This window comes from Glandiceps talaboti, chromosome 23, assembly GCF_964340395.1.
Source record: "Glandiceps talaboti chromosome 23, keGlaTala1.1, whole genome shotgun sequence".
NCBI lineage: Eukaryota > Metazoa > Hemichordata > Enteropneusta > Spengelidae > Glandiceps > Glandiceps talaboti.
The window spans coordinates 5,218,760-5,239,606 of record NC_135571.1 but is presented as its reverse complement, the minus strand read 5'-3'; the positions used below and the strand labels follow the sequence as shown (position 1 = coordinate 5,239,606).

Sequence of the window (20,847 nt, the reverse complement as noted above, 5' to 3'; positions counted from 1 at the left end):
TTAGTAACTATAATACATCAATGCCCAAGTCAAGATTGAAGGGGAAACCCTACTGGCTTAGTATCTCCAAGTATAGGTTAGAGCATAGATGGTATATGGGTAGAACTAAATGTGAGATTTCAGATTTCTCCTTACAAAGGCCACATCTATTTGTATATTGAATTCTCTTATGGGACTAGGACGTCGATAGTCGATGTTACTTTAATGAATGTACTATATCAGTGTGTATCATACGTTACCATGGAGAATACGATCAAGATTGGTGTGTTTTGTGTCTCCAAAGGATTGGGGAGAGGAGAGGGTCATCGTAATTTGTTTCCCATTTGTTGGATGGGGTGTTGTTTCGAGGGCTTATATGGTCAGTATTTTTCGGAAACACACCAAAAAAACTTGCCGTCCCACCCCAGCCATAAAAACTGAACGCTCCCTAAGTAGTGTCAGACGGTATAATTATGAGACTATCGTTTCAATGCATTTACGTAGTAGCCCCAGACCACAATATATTCTGAGGTACTATCACATATAATTACGCCTGTAAGAAAGTCATTCCTTAACATTTTGATCTGCAGGGTCTCGTATCTAAAAAAAAAAATATTTCTGAAATATGCCTTGTCACTTAAGAGAATCCTGTAATTTGTTATCCCAAGCTTTCAATATACGTAGTATCGATGCAATAAACCACAGACAAGTTATGTGAATAAACCAATGACCATGGCCAGGAGTGCAGTGTCTTTAAAACTTTAGCGTTCGCTCTCTAACTTGAATGCAATTGTCCACCAAGCAGATTTTCGCTGTCATTGACTGCATAAAAAAAGCTTCTGACCTCACGAGTTCACTCCTTTATTATTCAAACTAGTTGTTTCACAGTTGTCTTTCATGTGCATTCATGCATCTGTGCGTAGCCTTGTTTTTACACAACGTATCTAGGTCGCTGCTGCACCGATACTTTAAATTGTCACCTTCGTAAAGGTGAACTGGAGCTGCATTTTTAGTTTGACGGAGTTCGTAAATTAGAATAGTTATGTACAGATCTCGCTCTTACGACGTCCAACAAGGGCACCGTGAATATGACAACCCTGTCATGGCCAGTTTTTCTGACTTCACCGAGGACATTGTACCGTCGAGAGCTCCGCAGAAACCTGCTCACGTTTTTGTCATCGAAGACAACGCCGACCCAGTGCGGCCATCTTCTAGACGACCATCAGAGCGTTCAACAAATCGACCCGAGAGTATTAAGTTTGAAGAACCGAAGAAAATATTTATCTCGTACTGGAGATTGTTTTTGTTGGTTGTTCTTGTTGTGCTTTTAATATTGATAGTTGCTATATTGGCTGGCTTTGCGCAATGGCGAGAAGTTCCGGGGGAAGGACGCGATACCGGACCAACTGTTGCAACTACACTTGATCCATCTATACCGTATCATCGACCACGATTGCCGGAAAACATCAAACCGTCGCGGTACGACCTGAATTTTAAGATAGAGCCGTCGACGAATGGTGGTAATTTCTCAGGTTCTGTATCGATCCAGGCCAAATGTACAGAAAATACACAATATATTATTCTGCATGTGTCGTTCCTAACTATCGATGCAGTTCAAGTGTCGGTCACCGACCAACAGAGTAACCGTAATATGGATATAAAAAAACAATTTGAGTTCGACAGACTCCAATATTACGTCATAGAAATGGAAGAAATGTTGACGGCAGATACTGATTACGTCATCAGTATTGGTGACTTTCGTGGAAATATTCAGAGCGACCTGATGGGGCTATATATGAGTCCATATAAGGACAGCGATGGTGATTCCAGGTGGGTAAACACAAAGTAGGAGCTATATTAAAGGGGTACAGTCCACAAATTTAGGTTTGTTCTTTGTGTGTGGGTTTGTTGTTGTTGTTGTTGTTGTTGTTGTTGTTGTTGTTGTTGTTGTTTTTGTAGTAGTAGTAGTAGTTGTTGTTGGGTTTTTTTGGGGGGGGGGGGCATAATTTTGTGGCTGGTCCCGTAGTGACAAAGTCCTTTAATTGGTCACAAGAATTTTCCAGTTGAAAGATGAAAAATATTAGGGAATAATATGATTATACCACCTTAAGCATAATTTATTAAATATTGGGAAAAAATAGTGACGATACTTAGAGCCCCTCAGAATCTGTGACATTGACGTAGAACGACCAAGTCATATAATCCATATTTTCTGTTCGAAGGCAATACTAGTAACTTGGCTTGTGCATATGGTATAATGCTCAATATAATACCAGATTCTGAAGTTGGAGAGTAATAGTTACTTTAAATCTGTTGCTACTAATAAGCTCATGGTGCCGTAAGTTGTAAACTTTAAGATGAGTTGGTTGGTTGGTTGGTTGGTTGGTTGGTTTTAACACCTGTTCTATTTTGAGTTTGTACTTTCTTACACTTTTTTGATATTTTACTGACAAAAATCAAACATTTCAAAAACCTTGGATAACAATTATTGTTTTGCAGTATTTCCATTTGTAAAGTGTAAGTTTTGAAAAAGATAACCAAATCTTGAAAATTATTTATTTGTTAATTTTGATATTAAACATTCTAAGAAAATAAAAACCCAAAATAGGCCAGGTGTTTTATTTAGTTAGTCCTGGTAGTGCTTTAAGAAGTGTGCATCATGATTTTTTCTTCTTCAAAAATCACCTTTTTATTAATATTAAACTACCAATGCATTTCTGTTACGCCCTTCCAGGCACATTATTGCTACCCAGTTTTCACCGTTTTTCGCGAGGAAACTGTTCCCATGTTTTGATGAGCCAAGTATGAAGGCAGTGTTTAAAGTGACTGTGAACCACCCCCTGGAATATGATGTATTGTCTAACACACCGACTGATGTGGTACACCCAGCGTCCAGCGGATGGCAAACATCGTCGTTCATGGAGACACCAATCATGCCAACCTACGTGGTTGGAATCGTTCTATTGGATGGTGGCTATGAGTATAGACAACGTACAAGCAATAATGGTTTCCAGGTTAGTGGTTTGCAGATCTAGTCGAACTTTGACACCTGTACTCATAGATTTATACACTGTTATTAACTACATGTGTAACACCTGATCTATTTTGACTTAACATTTACTTGCACTTTTTTGATATTTTGCTGAAAACGTTTTGCAGTATTTTCACTTGTAAAGTGTAAGTTTTGAAAGAGATAACCAAAACTTGAAGATTATGATGTCAAAATTTATTACATTTGCTAAGAAAATAAAAACAAAACAAAAATGTGATCACAGGTGTGTACGCACGATGCCCCAACTACAACCACCACTAATATACACTTGTCATTTTTTACATCACTAATACGTGTACACGTATTTCTCAACTGCAGCATTTATACACGCACTTCCTAACTGCAACACTTATACACGCACTTCCTAACTGCAACACTTATACACGCACTTCCCATCAACTGCAACAATCATACAGGCACTTTCGAACTGCAACATTGATTCAGACACTTCCGAACTGCAACATTGATTCAGACACTTCCGAACTGCAACATTGATTCAGACACTTCCGAACTGCAACATTGATTCAGACACTTCCGAACTGCAACATTGATTCAGACACGTTATACAGGCACTTTCGAACTGCAACACTGATTCAGACACTTCCGAACTGCAACATTGATTCAGACACGTTATACAGGCACTTTCGAACTGCAACATTGATTCAGACACTTCCGAACTGCAACATTGATTCAGACACTTCCGAACTGCAACATTGATTCAGACACTTCCGAACTGCAACATTGATTCAGACACTTCCGAACTGCAACATTGATTCAGACACTTCCGAACTGCAACATTGATTCAGACACGTTATACAGGCACTTTCGAACTGCAACACTGATTCAGACACTTCCGAACTGCAACATTTATATACACACTTTCTAACAGCAACACTTCCTGTCAACTGCAACACTGATAAAAGCACTTTCGAACTAATAAGACCTCGGGTCTGTGCTCCGAAGGTTGCCGAACAAAAGCCGAAGGGAGGGAGTACGTCTGTTTATCTGTTTTATTTCTATAACCAACTAGACTCGTGTTTGGGCTCGTTCTGACGTCATAGACCAGATGGACTTGGTATTGGACATAGTTGATCGAAGTTTGACATATTTTGCTGAGACGTTTGGACGAGAAGAGGAACTTACAAAGTCAGGTAATTATGCTCCAAAAAAAACCCAAACCGTTGTCAAAAGAAAACATGTTTAAATAACAAATCACACACAATATTTTTCAACGAATTAGTGTATCTTCAAACATTTTACGTGATGTTCAGGACTCTTGGCTGACACCAGTAGGAGAATTTTTTACTCATAATCTTCAAACAAATTTATTTTTTTAGATTTTTAGTTTTTTAGTTTTGCCAATCTGTTTAGTTTATTTTGTCCTAGTTTCCCAAGGGTTATACGCGTTCACCCCACTGTTTCGCATTTACGTAATTATTTCACATAAAAGAACGCACTTGTTTTATTTTTTTTTAAATAAAAAATCGAAAAAGCCCTGGGCAAGTCTAAAAGGATTCGGATTTCCTCGATTTTGATATTCTTTAATACAAATTCAAAACAATAATCCTGTTCATTCATCACTCAAGCCAAGTTGTACGCGTTCAAACAAATTATACCTTGGTCGTTTTACGGCACTCCTTTGTATTTTCCTCTGCTGAACCAAGAAAAAGAACATAGGAATAACATTTCAATGTCCTAATGTTTGTTGCGTAACATCACCTTTTATTCTGTCGTGTAGACAACGTTGCCTTGCCAACTCATTTGTTTGCTGCAATGGAAAACTGGGGACTGATAACGTATTCTGAAAGAATAGTATTGTTTGACGCAAATACGTCACCAATCAAGAGAAAACTAAAGTCGGCACTCACGACAGCGCACGAGTGTGCACACATGGTAAGTACACATGATGTAATACGTCTTACATTATGATGATAAGTCTAATTACTGTACAAGTGACGTAGTAACTAACGACTGACTTGCATGTACAGAAAGTGGCTATTTCAGCATATGATTTGGAAATTTCCTACGGACTAGCTTTTTAAGGGTTTAAATTTAAATATTTACAACTCAATCTCCAAAGGGTTGCAATATCGAAACTAGCTTTAGGAATACTGTTCTGGTGTGTGTGTGTGTGTGTGTGTGTGTGTGTGTGTCTGTCTGTCTGTCTGTCTGTCTGTCTGTCTGTCTGTCTGTCTGTCTGTCTGTCTCAAGTCTGGGTTTGTCTTTCTATATAATCATTATTTTAGAGAAGTAACGTGATGCAGGATTGGTGAAAATGACATTCCTGACCTCCTACGAATGTAGCTAAGATAAAACCATCGTGAAGTCTGCCCCCCCCCCCCCATTAACACGTTGTCTCGGCATATTTGACACTTCACAGTGGTTTGGTAACTTGGTGACGATGAACTGGTGGTCTGACGTATGGCTGAAAGAGGGCTTTGCTACGCATTCGATGTATACGGCTGTAGACAATTTGGAACCATCGTGGCAAGTGGTATGTTGACTTTTTTTATTGGCAAGACTTGAATCCCAATTGTCAAATAAATCCAGTAAAAGTTGATGCAATCAATCAATGTCTAGCTGTCTATCCATCTAAATTTCTATATATGTTTATATTTTGATGTATGTATGTATGTATGTATGTATGTATGTATGTATGTATGTATGTATGTATGTATGTATGTATGTGTGTATGTGTATATATGTATGTATGTATGTATGTATGTATGTATGTATGTGTACCAGTATTTCTGTCTATCTCTTTCTTTCTATCTATCTATCTATCTATCTATCTATCTATCTATCTATCTATCTATCTATCTATCTATCTATCTATCTATCTATCCATCTGTATCTATCTATCTATCTATCTGTATCTATCTATCTATCTATTTATTTATCTACCTATCTATCTGTATCTATTTATCTATATATAAGTATCTATATCTCTGTCGCTATCTATCTATCTGTACTATCTATCTATATATCTATCTATATCTATCTAGCTAGCTATCTCCGAATCTGTTACTGCACAACTTTGAACTGAATGTTTTTTTACGGAGAACGTCTATTTTTTATAACTACAGATGGATATCTTTGCTGTTGAGGTTGTTCTCTATGTCATGAGTCTTGATGGCCTAGTAACCTCTCATCCATTATCAACACCTGGTTTGGATGATGTTAATGAAATTTTTGCCAACTTTGATTGGCTTGCATACTATAAAGGAGTTTCGGTTCTGCGCATGCTCGAGAAGTTCTTGGGAGAAACACCATTTAAACTGGGCGTCCAGGTGAGTAAATGTATATATGGTGTTTGTCTATTAAAGACAAATTTTCATGCTTTTAAACTATCTATTCGTCATATTTCACATGATTTTCATCATGTTTTGTGTTTTATTATCTCTGTGTAAATGGAGTATTTATTTATACCTTTCGAGATTTGCTATTGTTTTGCGTCCAGTGGGACAGACTTCAGACAATGGTGATTGAGAATATTCAAACTTAAATAATCTCCTCCACATATCACGTAAAGTGTAGTATATTAGAGCCGTTTCCATGACAACTTAATTTCTGCGTCTTAAATCTCCGTTTCGAGAAGTTTCAGTGAGTTTCACATCGCGATCGAAGCCAACCAATATTGTATCCGTCGCACGAATCGTGTACGTCGTTGCGCGTTGGTAGTATGAGTTAGCGGCGTGACAGTGACGTAGACAGGCGAGACTTCAGTGGTCCCTTTTCTGTAGATTCAAACTGAACAGGTGTTAATCTAAATATCACTAAAACTGACGTTTTAAGTGAAGAACCATTCTCTCAGGCCAGAGCATATTTTTCCTCTTGATGGTGCGGTGCCGTAAAAGAGGCCGTGGTTTTACGACGATGGCGGATAACTAGTACTGCTTTAAGCAATGACTGCTAGAATGTGATGAGAAATCGTCGAATTTGTTACTAGGACAACACGCAACCATGATCTCGCGAATTTGGAACTTTCCATATTCGTTTTAACATGGATTCCGATGAGCCATAGTGTGACGTCACTGAGGGTATGACATCTAGAATTTGAACCAATAAGAACACAGTATACTCGTAGACAATGCAGAAAAAATCTGCAACAAATATTCAATAAACGTACTTTGGTTACGAAAAAAATAGGCAGAATTTTATTTCATTATATTTTTTTCATGTCTGAGTGTCCGGTTAAGGTATTTATATTTATATTTTCCGTTGTTTTCCAAATGATCTCTGTGTTATTGATTTCTGCCCATCAGATGTACAGCCATTACAGATTGGAAGAATAGTTTTGTATTGTCTTTTCAAGTTAATGTCAGTTTCCGTATCCACTATTTCTCATGAGACTTCATAATGTTTGCACGATTTTATTATTTTTTTCTCGAATACGTAAAAAAAGTCTAGGGTCGGCACTGAACATACAATGCTTATATGAACAATAGCCATGCCAGGCAAATTAAGCCTGGCTGACAAATCAAACTGGTTCGCTATAGCTCAGCAGAGTAATTAAAAACAAGATTCACAGATGAATATTGCTATTAAACATTGTCAGAAAACGTAATTTTAATGCAATCGAAGACATTTGAATCGTTATTTTCCTATGCCTCTTTTGCGAAACCAAATATAAGGTTGTGACAACTCAGCTTACTTCATTTAAATAAACAATATCTGTTTACCATTATAATGTCAGATTGATGGTACATCTTGCTGAGTTCAATGCCATCTCAATATCACAATCAGTTCCAACATAGTATGCTCATCACAGTAAGGGTGACTCTATTTTTCTCTCTGTTTCTCATTACCCGACCGACCCAAATTTTCAGCTCCGACACCAAATAATATTTTGCGCAAAATCGTCCTCTCTGGTAAGAATAAGAGAGTGTCTGGACTATCGACGTCATATACAGTCATGGCGCCGTGATGACGCTTGTTCATGAACAGAGCATCATTTCTTTCATGACGGAAGTAATTCACAGTGGGGGCGGGGGGGGGGAAAGAGAACTGACAACATGCCAATCGTGAAGAAAAGCTGAGAAAGGGGTTGTTACCAGGAATCCATTAAAAAGAATATAGAAAGGTGAAAAAAGGAGAGGCATTGAAACATAAAGATGATTTTTTTTTTTTACTTTTTAAAAGAAAATCAACCAAGTGACCCATAGTTGCAATGAAAAAGTAACAAGAAACTTTTTTAAAATAGGGCCACCCTTATTTCATTTTACCAAACTACGCGGTGTTATGTCCAGTTGCAGTTCAAAGTGCGATGTTTCTACTGACATCATATAGGTACCATATGCCTTGCCTTACCTGTGACACAGTTAGTTCCATTATAACCTGACACACATTGACAGGCATATCCACCAATACTGTTTACACAGACAGCTCCATTGTCACAAGGATTGTAGACACACTCATCAACATCTGTTAAAAATAGCACCAATGGCGCTGTAGCACAACTGTGTTTGGCTGTTGCTATGGGCGTAGTCTTATTGCTAGGCATATTTGCATACATTTTTTGAATCTGTATTCACTTACCTACCCATCCCTGTTGTTATCTTTGTAATATGCATCGTCATTCACTGTTGCTAAGGGCGTGGCCATGGTTGCTAGGGCTAATTGTGTTAAATTAATTCAAAAATAACTGCAGAATAACATCTCCAGAAACATCCCTACCAAGTTTCAACCCCATTCACCATGCAGTTTCAAGATGTAAGTTTTTGATGAAAATTAACATTTTTAAACCTAATTTGCATATCGCTAATGGGATCATCACATTGTGAATAAAGCTTCATCTACAGATGCCCAGATGCATCCCCATTAAATTCAGCCAAACTGCTTACTAGGTGTTAGAATTATAGATTATACACCAAAAAGACACATTTTTAGACCTACTTTTGCCTATCACTCATGGGATCATCATAATACATTTTTTCAATCTAATAACTACCACTAAGAATGTTCCCCATCAAATTTCCAACCAATCTACTGAAGTTGTTTTGGAATTATAGATTTTATCCCAAAAAGACATTTTAGCCCTAATTTGCATATCACTGATTGGAGCATCATGTCTCGAACATTTCTTAATATAAACACCCTTAAGAATATTCCAACCAAATTGCAGCCCAATCTGTTCAGTACTTTTGGAATTAAACATTTTTTACCAAAACGACACATTTTCATACCTAATTTGCATATGGCTGATGGGTCATCATGTCATGAACAATTCTTAATCCAAACACCCTTAAGAATGTGCCCGCGAAATTTTAGACCAATCTGCCAAGTAGTTTTTGGCTTTGGTCACATGGGCACATGCGACATACTCGACCGTAACCTCGCTTGTCCTCCATCTTTTATATAGGTTTACTTATAGGTATTCAAATGATATGACATTTTCACACCAGGGAGAGATTATTTTCCAAGGCCAATCTAAGTGGCAACATATACCATGTTGTATAGTATACCTCAGTTTGCTGGAATCACCTATTACCTGATACACGATAGTGTATGCCTCTGTCCTGATCATGTATTATTTATATCTCATAGAACTACCTTGGACAGCACAAGTTTTCTAATGCTGATATGTCTGACCTGTGGAAAGAATTCAGTAAGGTAAATGGAGAGAGAGAGAGAGAGAGAGAGAGAGAGAGAGAGAGAGAGAGAGAGAGAGAGAGAGAGAGAGAGAGAGAGAGAGAGAGAGAGAGAGAGAGAGAGAGGGGGGGGGGAGGGAAGGGGGAGTTAATTTGATATTGGTTCAAGATGGTAAATCATATATGTTAATAAGAAAATGGTGTTCTGACTGGAAAAAATGTACATGCCATTGCTTTCATTTGTAATATATATATATATATATATATATATATATATATATATATATATATATATATATATATATATATATATATATATATATATATATATATATATATATATATATATATATATATATATGTTAATTTTTTTGTAATACAGATGAAAGCAAAGGCATATTAATTTATTTCATCCAGAACACCATTTTCTTACTGACATATATGATTTACCATCTTGAACCAATATCAAATTGATTCCTTTCCTTATGTTATTTCTCTGTAACTGGGAGACAGCATGAAATTATGAGATATTTAAAAGATTTTTTAAATTGGTATCTGAAAATCAAGAAAATATAACCACAAAAGGTGATCCGCACCCTTAAAAGTAATACATTGTTTATTTTTAATACACAGGTCAGTATTGAGGGTCTTGATATTAACCACATTATGGATACATGGACATTACAAGAAGGGTTCCCTGTGGTTACTGTCAATAAAACTACCAATGAGATATCCGGCAGTAGATCGTTGTTGGTGACACAAAACTACTACTTGCTACGACCCAAGGGAACCAAAATAAACTACAACAAGAGCCAATTTAGGTTTGTCACGACTTACCTTCTTATGAAAATAACAATTTTAAACGTGGATTAACATGTATAAAGTATGATCTAGCTATTCAGAAGGGGAACACCACTCCTGGAAATAGAATACAACCTGACTATGAATCATTAATGCCGTACTGCAAGCCTGTGACAAGCTTGCAGACCTGAGAGGTATCTTATGAAATATTTATTTGCCTCAAAGTCTGCAAGTTTGCAGGGTTTTGCAAGCTGCTGTATTGCAAGTATGTCACTAGCTTGTAGCACTGAGACTAAAACTTAGCTGCCTGGTTTAAGCTTGTGGCAATCTTCAACTGGACCCTGCAAGCTGTCTACAAGCTTGTTGCAAACTTGTGACTTTCATATGGGTTAGTACCTGATGCTTTTCATTGTTCAGCTGAGTCAAATATGACCTAAGGGGCATTGTCACTATGAGTAATGTTAACCCCCTGTCACAAGCATTATTTGGCTGAATAAAGATGAATTTGGAGAACAACACAATCATGAAAATCAGAGTATTTTCGTTGGCTGAAGGAAGAAAAAACAATTGGATATATCTAAAGTTAAGATAATGTATGGGATTTTCCTGTATATATGATTCAAACATTATATTGTTCGTCCATCACAGATACAAGTGGGATATACCCTTCACATACATTACGGGTAATAGTAACAGTAGAACTGTGCAGCTACACTGGATGAACATGGATTCTGGTAAGTACTGACAGAGTCTGCATATTAATGTGTCCAATCTGATTAAAATCTTATATTGGACTACAACTCATGGCTTTTTTACCTTTATTTCCTTCATATAGCATGTATGTAGTTGTTTGATTTCATCTTTTGTTCATTGGGAGTGAGCAGCCCTTCAAGGACAAAAAATTGAGCAAAAACGACAATATGTGAATATTTCGTCAAGGCTGCATTGACTTCTTCAATGGATTGAATGTTTTGGGGAAGGTGCTACTTCCTGCTCATGACAAAATAACCTTCGGTTATATTATATCGGTATGTACATAGTTTGCAAGATATGATGTTATGCCACCCCACTTCAGAAATATCTGACCAATGTTTAATGACATTACATGTCTTGCAATCAAGTTTATCTTGAATGTATTATTTTGACTTGCTGTGACAGCATCAAATCTGAGTTAAACAGTTTACAATAAATTTTCCGTATCATATGATAATGTACAAAAATACGTGTTAAAATGAAATAAATGTAACAGGTACTTTTGAATAAACAGACTATGTTAAGATATCTTTAACGTCTAGCACTTTTTCTCAACCTGTGAAGTGAACTCTTATAATATACACTATAGAAATAGTACAATTGAATGCATATTTTTCTACAAAATGTTCTCAAAAATTAAAATAACCACATTTGTTTGACAAAACTAACAAGGAGATTTTATTTTCAAATTCCTACCATAGAATAATATTGTAAATATGAGAAATGTTTAGTAACACCAGTTGTTCTTTCTTTGTCACATTTACTAGTTACAATACCACTGGCCAGTGACAGTGACAACACATGGATACTGGGCAATGTTGATTTAGCGGGCTTTTATCGTGTGAACTATGACCTCGAAAACTGGAATAGAATTATTGACCAACTGCAAAATTATCATGAAGTAAGTTCTATGTATGACTATTATAACTGTTGTATAAAAAAAAGGTTTGCAGTAGGGAATTTGTATCTAAACTGAGCATGCTCAGATGCAAAGTACTATGGGATGATCTGCAGTTATCGTAATAACTAATCTGGAGCTATCAATTAATTAAAACCTCCAACAATGGTCAGGGTAACCACGACTAGCTTATTTGTGGTTACAAACAATGTAACAATATTGTTTACAATACTGTTTGGTGCATATTCATTATCACATTTCCCATGATGCAACATTCAAGATGGCGGTTTTGCAATTTCCCTATTGTCCATACCGAGTTTTCATTATTGTCGCCGTTCCTCCAGTCCGTTCCTCCAGTTCTCTGAAGAATTTCTCAGGAAATCAATTTCACTTTCAACTTTTTATCTCGTGTCTCTGAAATTAAAGTGGTGTTGGATTGCGCTGATATTTTTTCAATTTTTACAAAATAGTTATAGGATCTGGGTTCATGTGGTGTTTAAACTTTCATATTAAAGTTACCAACACTAATTACATTGTATGTCTTTGCATGAAATTTGTCTAATTCCTGATTGCAACAAACAAGCAAAAGCACCTGTGTTTTTTTCACAGGTTGTATCTTTGTAATTTCAATACCATTTGTCATGAGTTCCTGGAGTTCTTTTAATATCAACACTTCATATTGTTGAAGGATGGACAATGGCAACTTTACTTTTTTTACTTTTAGATATGATCAACTCCAGACCATATATATACATATGTGCTGATTGCATGTTGCATCATTTCACAGTGTGAGAAAGTTAGACTATGAAACTATGAAATGAATCAAGCTAATGAGGTTGTCATTTTATATAATTGAATTTAATAATTTTTTTCATTTATAGGTCTTCAGTAGCGTTAACAGAGCTGCGATAATCAGTGACGCATTTGCGTTACAAAGGTAATAGTTTGTTTTCTGATTTCATTATGGTATATTACATTCTGACCACTTGCAATAGTATTTTCAGAGACAACTGAAGTTTTTCTGTTCACTTGAATTTTCTGTGGTCAAAATTTAAGCTTTTCCTCAAATTGTGATCATATAATATGATGACGGAATTAGCGGTATCGTCAATCGAGGTCATCGAGGCTTTGGTTTACAAAGATAGCAAACTCAAACTATTGGTGTTCAATGTTGTAGATTACACAAGGGGGTTATACATGTATCAGTTTTTCTGTTCAGTAAATAAATCACCTTGTGATCAAGATAGTGTAAACATTGGAAATCCAAAAAAGAGTACATAGTAGAAATTTCTTCGATATTTTTATACGTACAAAATATTACACCATTGGATCTTTTCTAAGTCATATCTTCATAATATCATAACTAGGCAAAGCCGATAAGCTCGCGCTTGGTAGATTCATTTGTGACCAGCTGCCTCACGATGACATTGTAGATATAGCGCCCTCTGTGTGGAGAATGTGCATAGTATATAGAACGCGCATGCACAGTTATTGCGCCGCAATGCATCCTTGGGTAAACCACCCAAAAAACATTGCATAGTATATAGGACACGCATGCGTACTAGTCATTGAACCACTATGCGACCGCTGTGCAAGCTATCAAGTTTGAGTTCAGTCAATTCCAATTAAGAAGTAAGTAGAATAGTGTGTGTACCCTTTTAAAACACAGTAAAAGTTGTGCTCCTTTAACTAATCAGTAGTCATGTATATATTTGATAGGGCTGGTCTATTAGACACAGATACAGCACTCCGGGTCACACTGTACTTGGATGGTGAATTTGAATACGAACCGTGGTATGCTGCAATTGAAGGCTTTAATTATCTGAAAAATCGGCTCTATTTATCCCCCATTTATGGAACACTGCAGGTTTGTGAACTAGTTTATATGATTTAGAATTATTGGATCCAAAACTTATATTCTTTTTTGTTTAAATTTTAAACCAACTACAATTTATATTATTTAATTGATCTACGTATGCTTTAGTAGTTTTTAGTTATTTTCCATAGTTGCCTTGATACCAGATCAGTTCAGGTGCTATAATGGTTTGATTCGAAACAATCTGATTAAAATCTGATGTAGTGTACACTTTGCGATTTCTTTTTGGCTGTTACATTTACTGTCATTTGTTCTTTTGTGAGCGCTCGTAACATACATCTGACACAACACCATAGGTATTCCTGTACCAAATCTCGTACTTACGAGTAGTCAATCAGAATCCGTCTTACAATATATACACTCAACGTTCGAAATTGAAATAAAGAGAACCACCAAAAAATAACGATAACAGTGCCTGCGCTCTGTGCTCATGCTCAGAGCTGTACCTGTATGTTTCGGTGCATTATGCATTCTCATTCGCTGAGTGAATTCACTCAGCACTTAGATTTAATACGGGAACGCCTATGGTATTGTGTCAGATGTATGTAACAGTCACTCACAAAAGAACAAACAACAGTAAGCGTAACAGCAAAAAATAATCACAAAGTGCACAATAATATTGTACATCAAATTTTAATCAGATTAGAATCAAAACAAAAACTATAAGTTATTAAGTATTCTTACAGTGTTTTGTATTACAAGTTTAATTCTTTTCTTATTACAAGTTTAAAATTTTTCTTATTACAAGTTTAGGTCTCTCTAATTACAAGACTTAGTTCTTTCTTAAACTAAATTCTAACTTAGTTTTGCACGAAGCAATCATTCAGATTATATAATGATTTTAGTCGAGAAAAAGTTAAATATCCTTACAGTGTTTCATATTACAAGTTTAATTCTTTCTTATTACGAATTTAGACGACTCTAATTACAATTTTCATTCCTTCTGAGCTTAGTTTTGTCTGTATTTAGTGATAAATAATCAACTTTGGAGTAAAACATGAATATTTTGGCCCATTTTAAACAACCTGAGCACCTTTTACAAAAACTTGTCCACTGTGCAAAACACCATTACTGTACATTACTGTAACACATCAATTTACACCACATCAAAGGATAATTAATAGCTAATGAAAGTTAATCGGCAAACATTCTGCAGTTTTCACATATTTGTGAAAGTGTGTTATCGAGTTCTAATATGGTGGTTTAAATTTGCAATAGACAGTGTATAACTCCATGGCATTTTCTGATAAATTTTTTACATATTTTTCAAGTTTATTACTTATTTTTCACTCGACAGCGGTATGTGACACGTTTGATCCATAACATAGAAAACAACGTAGGCTGGCAAGTCAGACAACAACCCGAAGATAGTATTCGAAGACAACTATTACGAACCATAGTATTGCAAACTGCCTGTGACTATGGCAGTACAGAATGTATCAGAATGGCAAATGAGAAATTCCTAAGCTATCGACAGACAAATGAAAAGTAAGTAACCTTAATTCAGTGTGAATATAAAGTCATTATATAAAAAAGATAGCTCCAATGGCATTGTTGCACAACTGTATTTGGCTGTTGCTATGGGTGTGGTCTTGTTGCTGGGCATATTTGCATACATTTTCATATGCAAATAACACGCACACACAGAGACATTTCACCATGTCTATAGCACTACTGAATCTCAGTTCAGTTGTGCTAACATATAGTTTCAACTCAAACTCTGAATGGATATGATCAACAAAACAGAGCATTGGAACACAGGGAACTGGAGCAAAGCATATATCATGTATATGTGAAGATTTGCATATGGTTTTGAATACTGTTATTATTATTAGATAGATACAGTTACATTTTTAGACACAGATATTAAGCATTTTCTGTCAAAAAAATAAAAAAAATTGCACATTCATGAGTTCCTCCTTAGGTAAGACTGAGACTCTCTACAAAAAGGTATAGAAGTAGTTTGTCACAAACACTTTCTCACATTTAAGATAATGGGGAAACATTACCGATATAACCTCAGTTGCAAAATTGTGTTTAACAGAGCGCCCTCAACTGCAACGGTTTTAATAGCTGAAATTCAGTTGTGTGATACCATGTAACTTGACTAATTATTTTTGCTTCAATCAGCAATGTAATCAATAGCTTTACTTGCAATGTGTTCTCTTTCATTTTACTACTATTATTCCTTGTGTATTCCTAGGGTCCAAGGTGACATTGCCTTGGTTGTATTCGCTGTTGGGATATCGAACGAGGATGCGGAGGTGTGGAATGACTTGTGGGCACGTTCTCAGAATGCCAACGTGGATGAAAGTACAATGATGCGGCTCGCCCTAGCACACTCGCGTATACCATGGATACTAGAGAGGTACTCCTATTTTAAACGTAATCAACACTAAAATGTTGTGATCATCCGATGCACATGTTCAGATGAAGTGTGTTTTGTTTGTTGACTACAATGCGTTATCAAATAGACAAAGTACATCCGTGTCAAGATATCTTTCACCAGTTCTGTTTAATACAACAACCAAAAACAGACAAGAAACTGTACATGCTACACTTTAAGATATCAAGATTGACATTTTGTTGAATTGAAATAAACTAAAGTGACACCATCCAGATATCAAATGCAGACGTCAAAACATTGGCACCCGTGTGTCTGCATTTAGTTGCAGTACATTTAAATGGTTTATTTCATTTAGACAAAATGTAGCAAAAATTGATTTTATTTATATGCAAATTTCCCTAATTAACATGAACAGATCTCGCTCACAAACTAATCAGGTCTAGCCATTACCCCAAACATTATTTGTACCAAATTTTATTATAATTGAACCAGCCGTTTTTAAGAAAATGATGACACAGATAGATAGACAGACCGACAGACAGACAGACAGACAGACACACACACACACACACACACACACACACACACACAGACAGACATATGACAGACAGACATGCCCCTTTTAATACCCCCGTAACCTTACGGGAGGTAAAAATGTAGCAAGATATTGTGATCTTAGCTATATATCTTAGTGTAGAATATGCAGTTTCTCATTGTTTCACATTGTATCATTTAACAGTGCCAGTGAACAGTAATTTGAAATGGGCTGTAAAGCAATACTGGTTTTCCTACAAAAAATGTAGTTGTTGGCTTTAATATTGCTTGACAATTTGTGCATATACTGTATACATAAATGTGTCAATTTTAGATAAAAAGATCCCCAAATAGAACAATAAAGTAGTGTTTCTATACATTACAGAATTGAGTCATTAACTAAGGAAGTGGGGTTTCTTATGTTTGTTGGCAATATTTACAAATGTGGTAAAAGCACATCAGGCAAAGCTATAACACATCAGGCAAAGCTAAGCTCAATGTCATATCAGTTGTTATCAGTTTTACTGAGTCACCCATTATCAGTGACATTGCAAATAGCTTTAGAAATGCAACCAATGACACCCGACTTGCTGGCTCACCAAGTCAGACAGTCGCACTTTAACCACTAATGCAAAAATCCGTCATGAAATCTCAAATATTGATATCATATAATGGTTTTATTGCAGGTATATGAAACTGTGCCTTAATACTTCAATCATAAACCCATCCAACAGCTTTAGTTTATTTGGAGAAATTGGTAAAAACCCATATGGTCAAGGAGTGGCCATGGATTTCATAGTTGAGAACTGGCAAGACATCCAATTAGTGTAAGATGTACTTTATGATTGTTTTTCCCAAATTAATGGTTTTTATTGTATGCTGTCAGAGAAGAGAATCTCAGATACAATACAATTTGATAAATTAAGGGGCAAGATCAATGGTTCTTGGGCCTCCGATCAGAAGATTGTCAAACACAAAACAAGGATCACAGTACCACTGGTGTGCAGCTCAACCCCTTGATAGTGCCTTTAGCGCTATCCGACCTGTGGTCATTTTTAAAGTTAACAGAATTGCCTAGGTGTCTAGCAGCAAGACTTAAAGTAGTTAGTTGAGTGCTACAACACCGTTAGTGCTTATAATTCATGGATGAATTGACAATTTCATTTGACATTCTATTTAATACACAAGCAAATGTTTTTTTTTACGCTATGACTTTGAGAAAGAAACTAAAAAAAATGATGATTTGTAATGTTATTATACATTCTATTTATTCATATAGGTATGGAAGTGCTCCTGTATTCATTCAGAATGCATTGAGTGCTGCACAATTGATTAACAGTGAAGCTGATCTACAATTGGTAAGTATTTGGTTTAAAGTGTTTAAAACCTGCGCTAACTGTAACTGGGATATTTATGTCATCAAATAACCAAAGATAGAATTACTAAAAATGTGTCAATTGCTTATTAAAAGACATTGTCTCTGTTAATTAGTGGTCAAATATTATCTGTAGGCATAGTGAAAGCTTAGTTTTGAATATGTCACCATGTTGAAACAGTATTGGGGTAACAGGAGTATATTGTTTGATCAGAAAACGACACCATATAATATTCACTGGAAATTTTTAAAATGTCAATAATTAGACATTGTATATCATCAGTGGTCGATATTATCCATAAGCAGTACAGAAACAGGTTGAAATCGTGATTGCCATCAGGGGGTGCTGATTTTTGGGTGTGGACCCAAAACTCAGATTCATTTGATCCATCGTGTATACAGCTGCAAAAATATATTTATCAACAGGTGATGTGATACTCTTCATGGTATATGATAGTACGAGCAATTTATTGTACCTAACAAAACATTTTCCAAAAATATGTTCAGTTGTCAGCTAGTGCGGCATTAATGTAATTTCCATCAAATTTGAAACGTACCTAGAGTTTAGCATCCCTACAACAATGTAAAACATTCAATAGTTGTCTGAACTTGTCATATGGATATGTTTATGCTGTTATATGGTGATATATGAATGCTTTAATTCACTCCTACAAATAATAAATCAATACAAGCACATAAATATTCAACCATCAAAGAGTAGTAACTTATAGCCAATGATAGTGGACTGGTAATGGTGGGGGGAATGTGAGATATTAGATTTTATTCTCACATACCTAAGTATCTAAGTATCACTTCCAATGGCATTCAACAGAGATCATCGAACCCATGCAATAATTTTCCATATCACACCCAGCACCCTTTACCCACATATGGCAAATTACATGCACATCAACTTCCATTCACTCAGTGATTTGGCTTTGTTAATTTTTTCACTAGTTTTGCGAATAAAATATTTCACTGCCAATATATGTGGTTATGTGAGATTCAAATGATGCTTCCATGCCAATATAAGGGACAGATGAGAAAACCTGTACGGTCCAGATATGGGTTTTGTGGACCTCTGTAGCGGCAGCTTATGTGTATGTAGTGGGCAAAAAACAAATATTATGTGTATGTAGTGGGTCTTAAAGCTGGACCTTGGTTCACAACACCAATATTCAGGTCATAACGATTATACTCACCAAATGAGCTAATTGTTTCTAAATGAAGTGTAAGATAATATAAGTTTATTTATTTATTTATTTATTTATTTTATTTTATTTATTTAAAACACTACATCCATAAATGGGTTTTCATGCAGATGTTAAAAGAAAAAATATATAAATGTACATAAAGCAGAACACATACAATAAAAACAGCAAGGTGGAAAATAAAATCTACAATGACACATAAAAAACATAAAGCTATTTGATTCTATTGTTTGCAACAATGGATGCCCTATATGCAAAAGATCTATTATGCGCATTTGGGATATGGTAATTGCTTCTAGTATTGTGCGAATGAATTGAGGAGTTTGTAGTCAATAGATCTGAAATATAGGATGGAACTTTGTTTCTGAGACATTTGTTAACAAGTTTGGTGAAATGTTAGTGTATACAATTTTGCCAATTTTGCCAGTTATTGATACTATCTTATATGTCTGGTGCTATCTCTACATTACAGTTAACAGATTTGAAGCAAGAGACAGAGCAGAACAGCCCTGCATATGGTGCACTCCTGAACATAATAGAAGAAGTCAAGATTAATGTAGAATGGAAGACGGACTACGAACTTCAAGTTCATAATTTTTTTGAAAGTGATGCTGCTCAAGCAAAGATGTAACCATTATGTATGTATGTATGTATGTATGTATGTATGTATGTATGTATGTGTGTGTATGTATGTATGTATGTATGTATGTATGTATGTATGTATGTATCATGTATGTATGTATGTATGTGTGTGTATGTATGTATGTATGTATGTATGTATGTATGTATCATGTATGTATGTATGTATGTATGTATGTATGTATGCATGTAGCATGTATGTATTAGATGCATGTGTGTGTGTGCATCCATTTGCCTCCGTGTCTGTATGTGTGACTGATAATCTGCATATTATATTTTTTATCATAACTCAACATTATAAAATATACATAAGAAATTACTCATGCTCCTCAAAAATATGAAATTAACACATTTTTATTCTAGATTTGGTAAATATTTCTACGTCTTATTTTTATCAAACTATATGTATAGTGGATGTGTATTTTGAGACTCTTACACAAAATAAGAAGACAAGACACAAAGTAGTCATTGCAGAAGACACCAAACACCAGTGTGGTGAAATAAAGCTACTACATGAATATGCTGTCACATGTGTAGTACCTAGTCATGTTGTCAAAAATAATGTAGCTTATTTACAGAAGATTTCGTCTTTGCTTGCAAATGCTTTCAAGCAATATATTAAGATCAGTGAGACTGATCACAAGGTTTTATGTTGAGATAGACACAATAAAGATAACACACAGACATCACTTACATAGTGTCTGCTCTGGAGACACAATCAAGATAACACACAAACATCCCTTACACGGTGTCTGCTCTGTACTTTGTGTTACATTTACAAACTACAGAGCA

At 35.6% G+C, this 20,847-nt stretch overlaps 2 protein-coding genes across 2 annotated transcripts in view; one reads left to right on the top strand and one right to left on the bottom strand.

The window, feature by feature from the left end:
* The window catches only part of LOC144452852 (large ribosomal subunit protein uL1-like), a 418,633-nt gene that overhangs the window by 234,867 nt on the left and 162,919 nt on the right, over nt 1-20,847 (bottom strand). The window lies entirely within an intron of this gene.
* Nucleotides 980-20,047, top strand: LOC144453086 (aminopeptidase N-like). The gene is made up of 17 exons (XM_078144361.1): nt 980-1,809; nt 2,714-2,993; nt 4,062-4,182; nt 4,770-4,924; nt 5,412-5,525; nt 6,118-6,321; nt 9,578-9,643; nt 10,255-10,442; nt 11,071-11,156; nt 11,943-12,076; nt 12,955-13,010; nt 13,793-13,940; nt 15,247-15,437; nt 16,153-16,317; nt 17,517-17,657; nt 18,110-18,188; nt 19,889-20,047. The coding sequence occupies exons 1-17, from the start codon at nt 1,022-1,024 to the stop codon at nt 20,045-20,047; spliced, it is 3,075 nt and encodes a 1,024-aa protein (XP_078000487.1). The 5' UTR covers nt 980-1,021.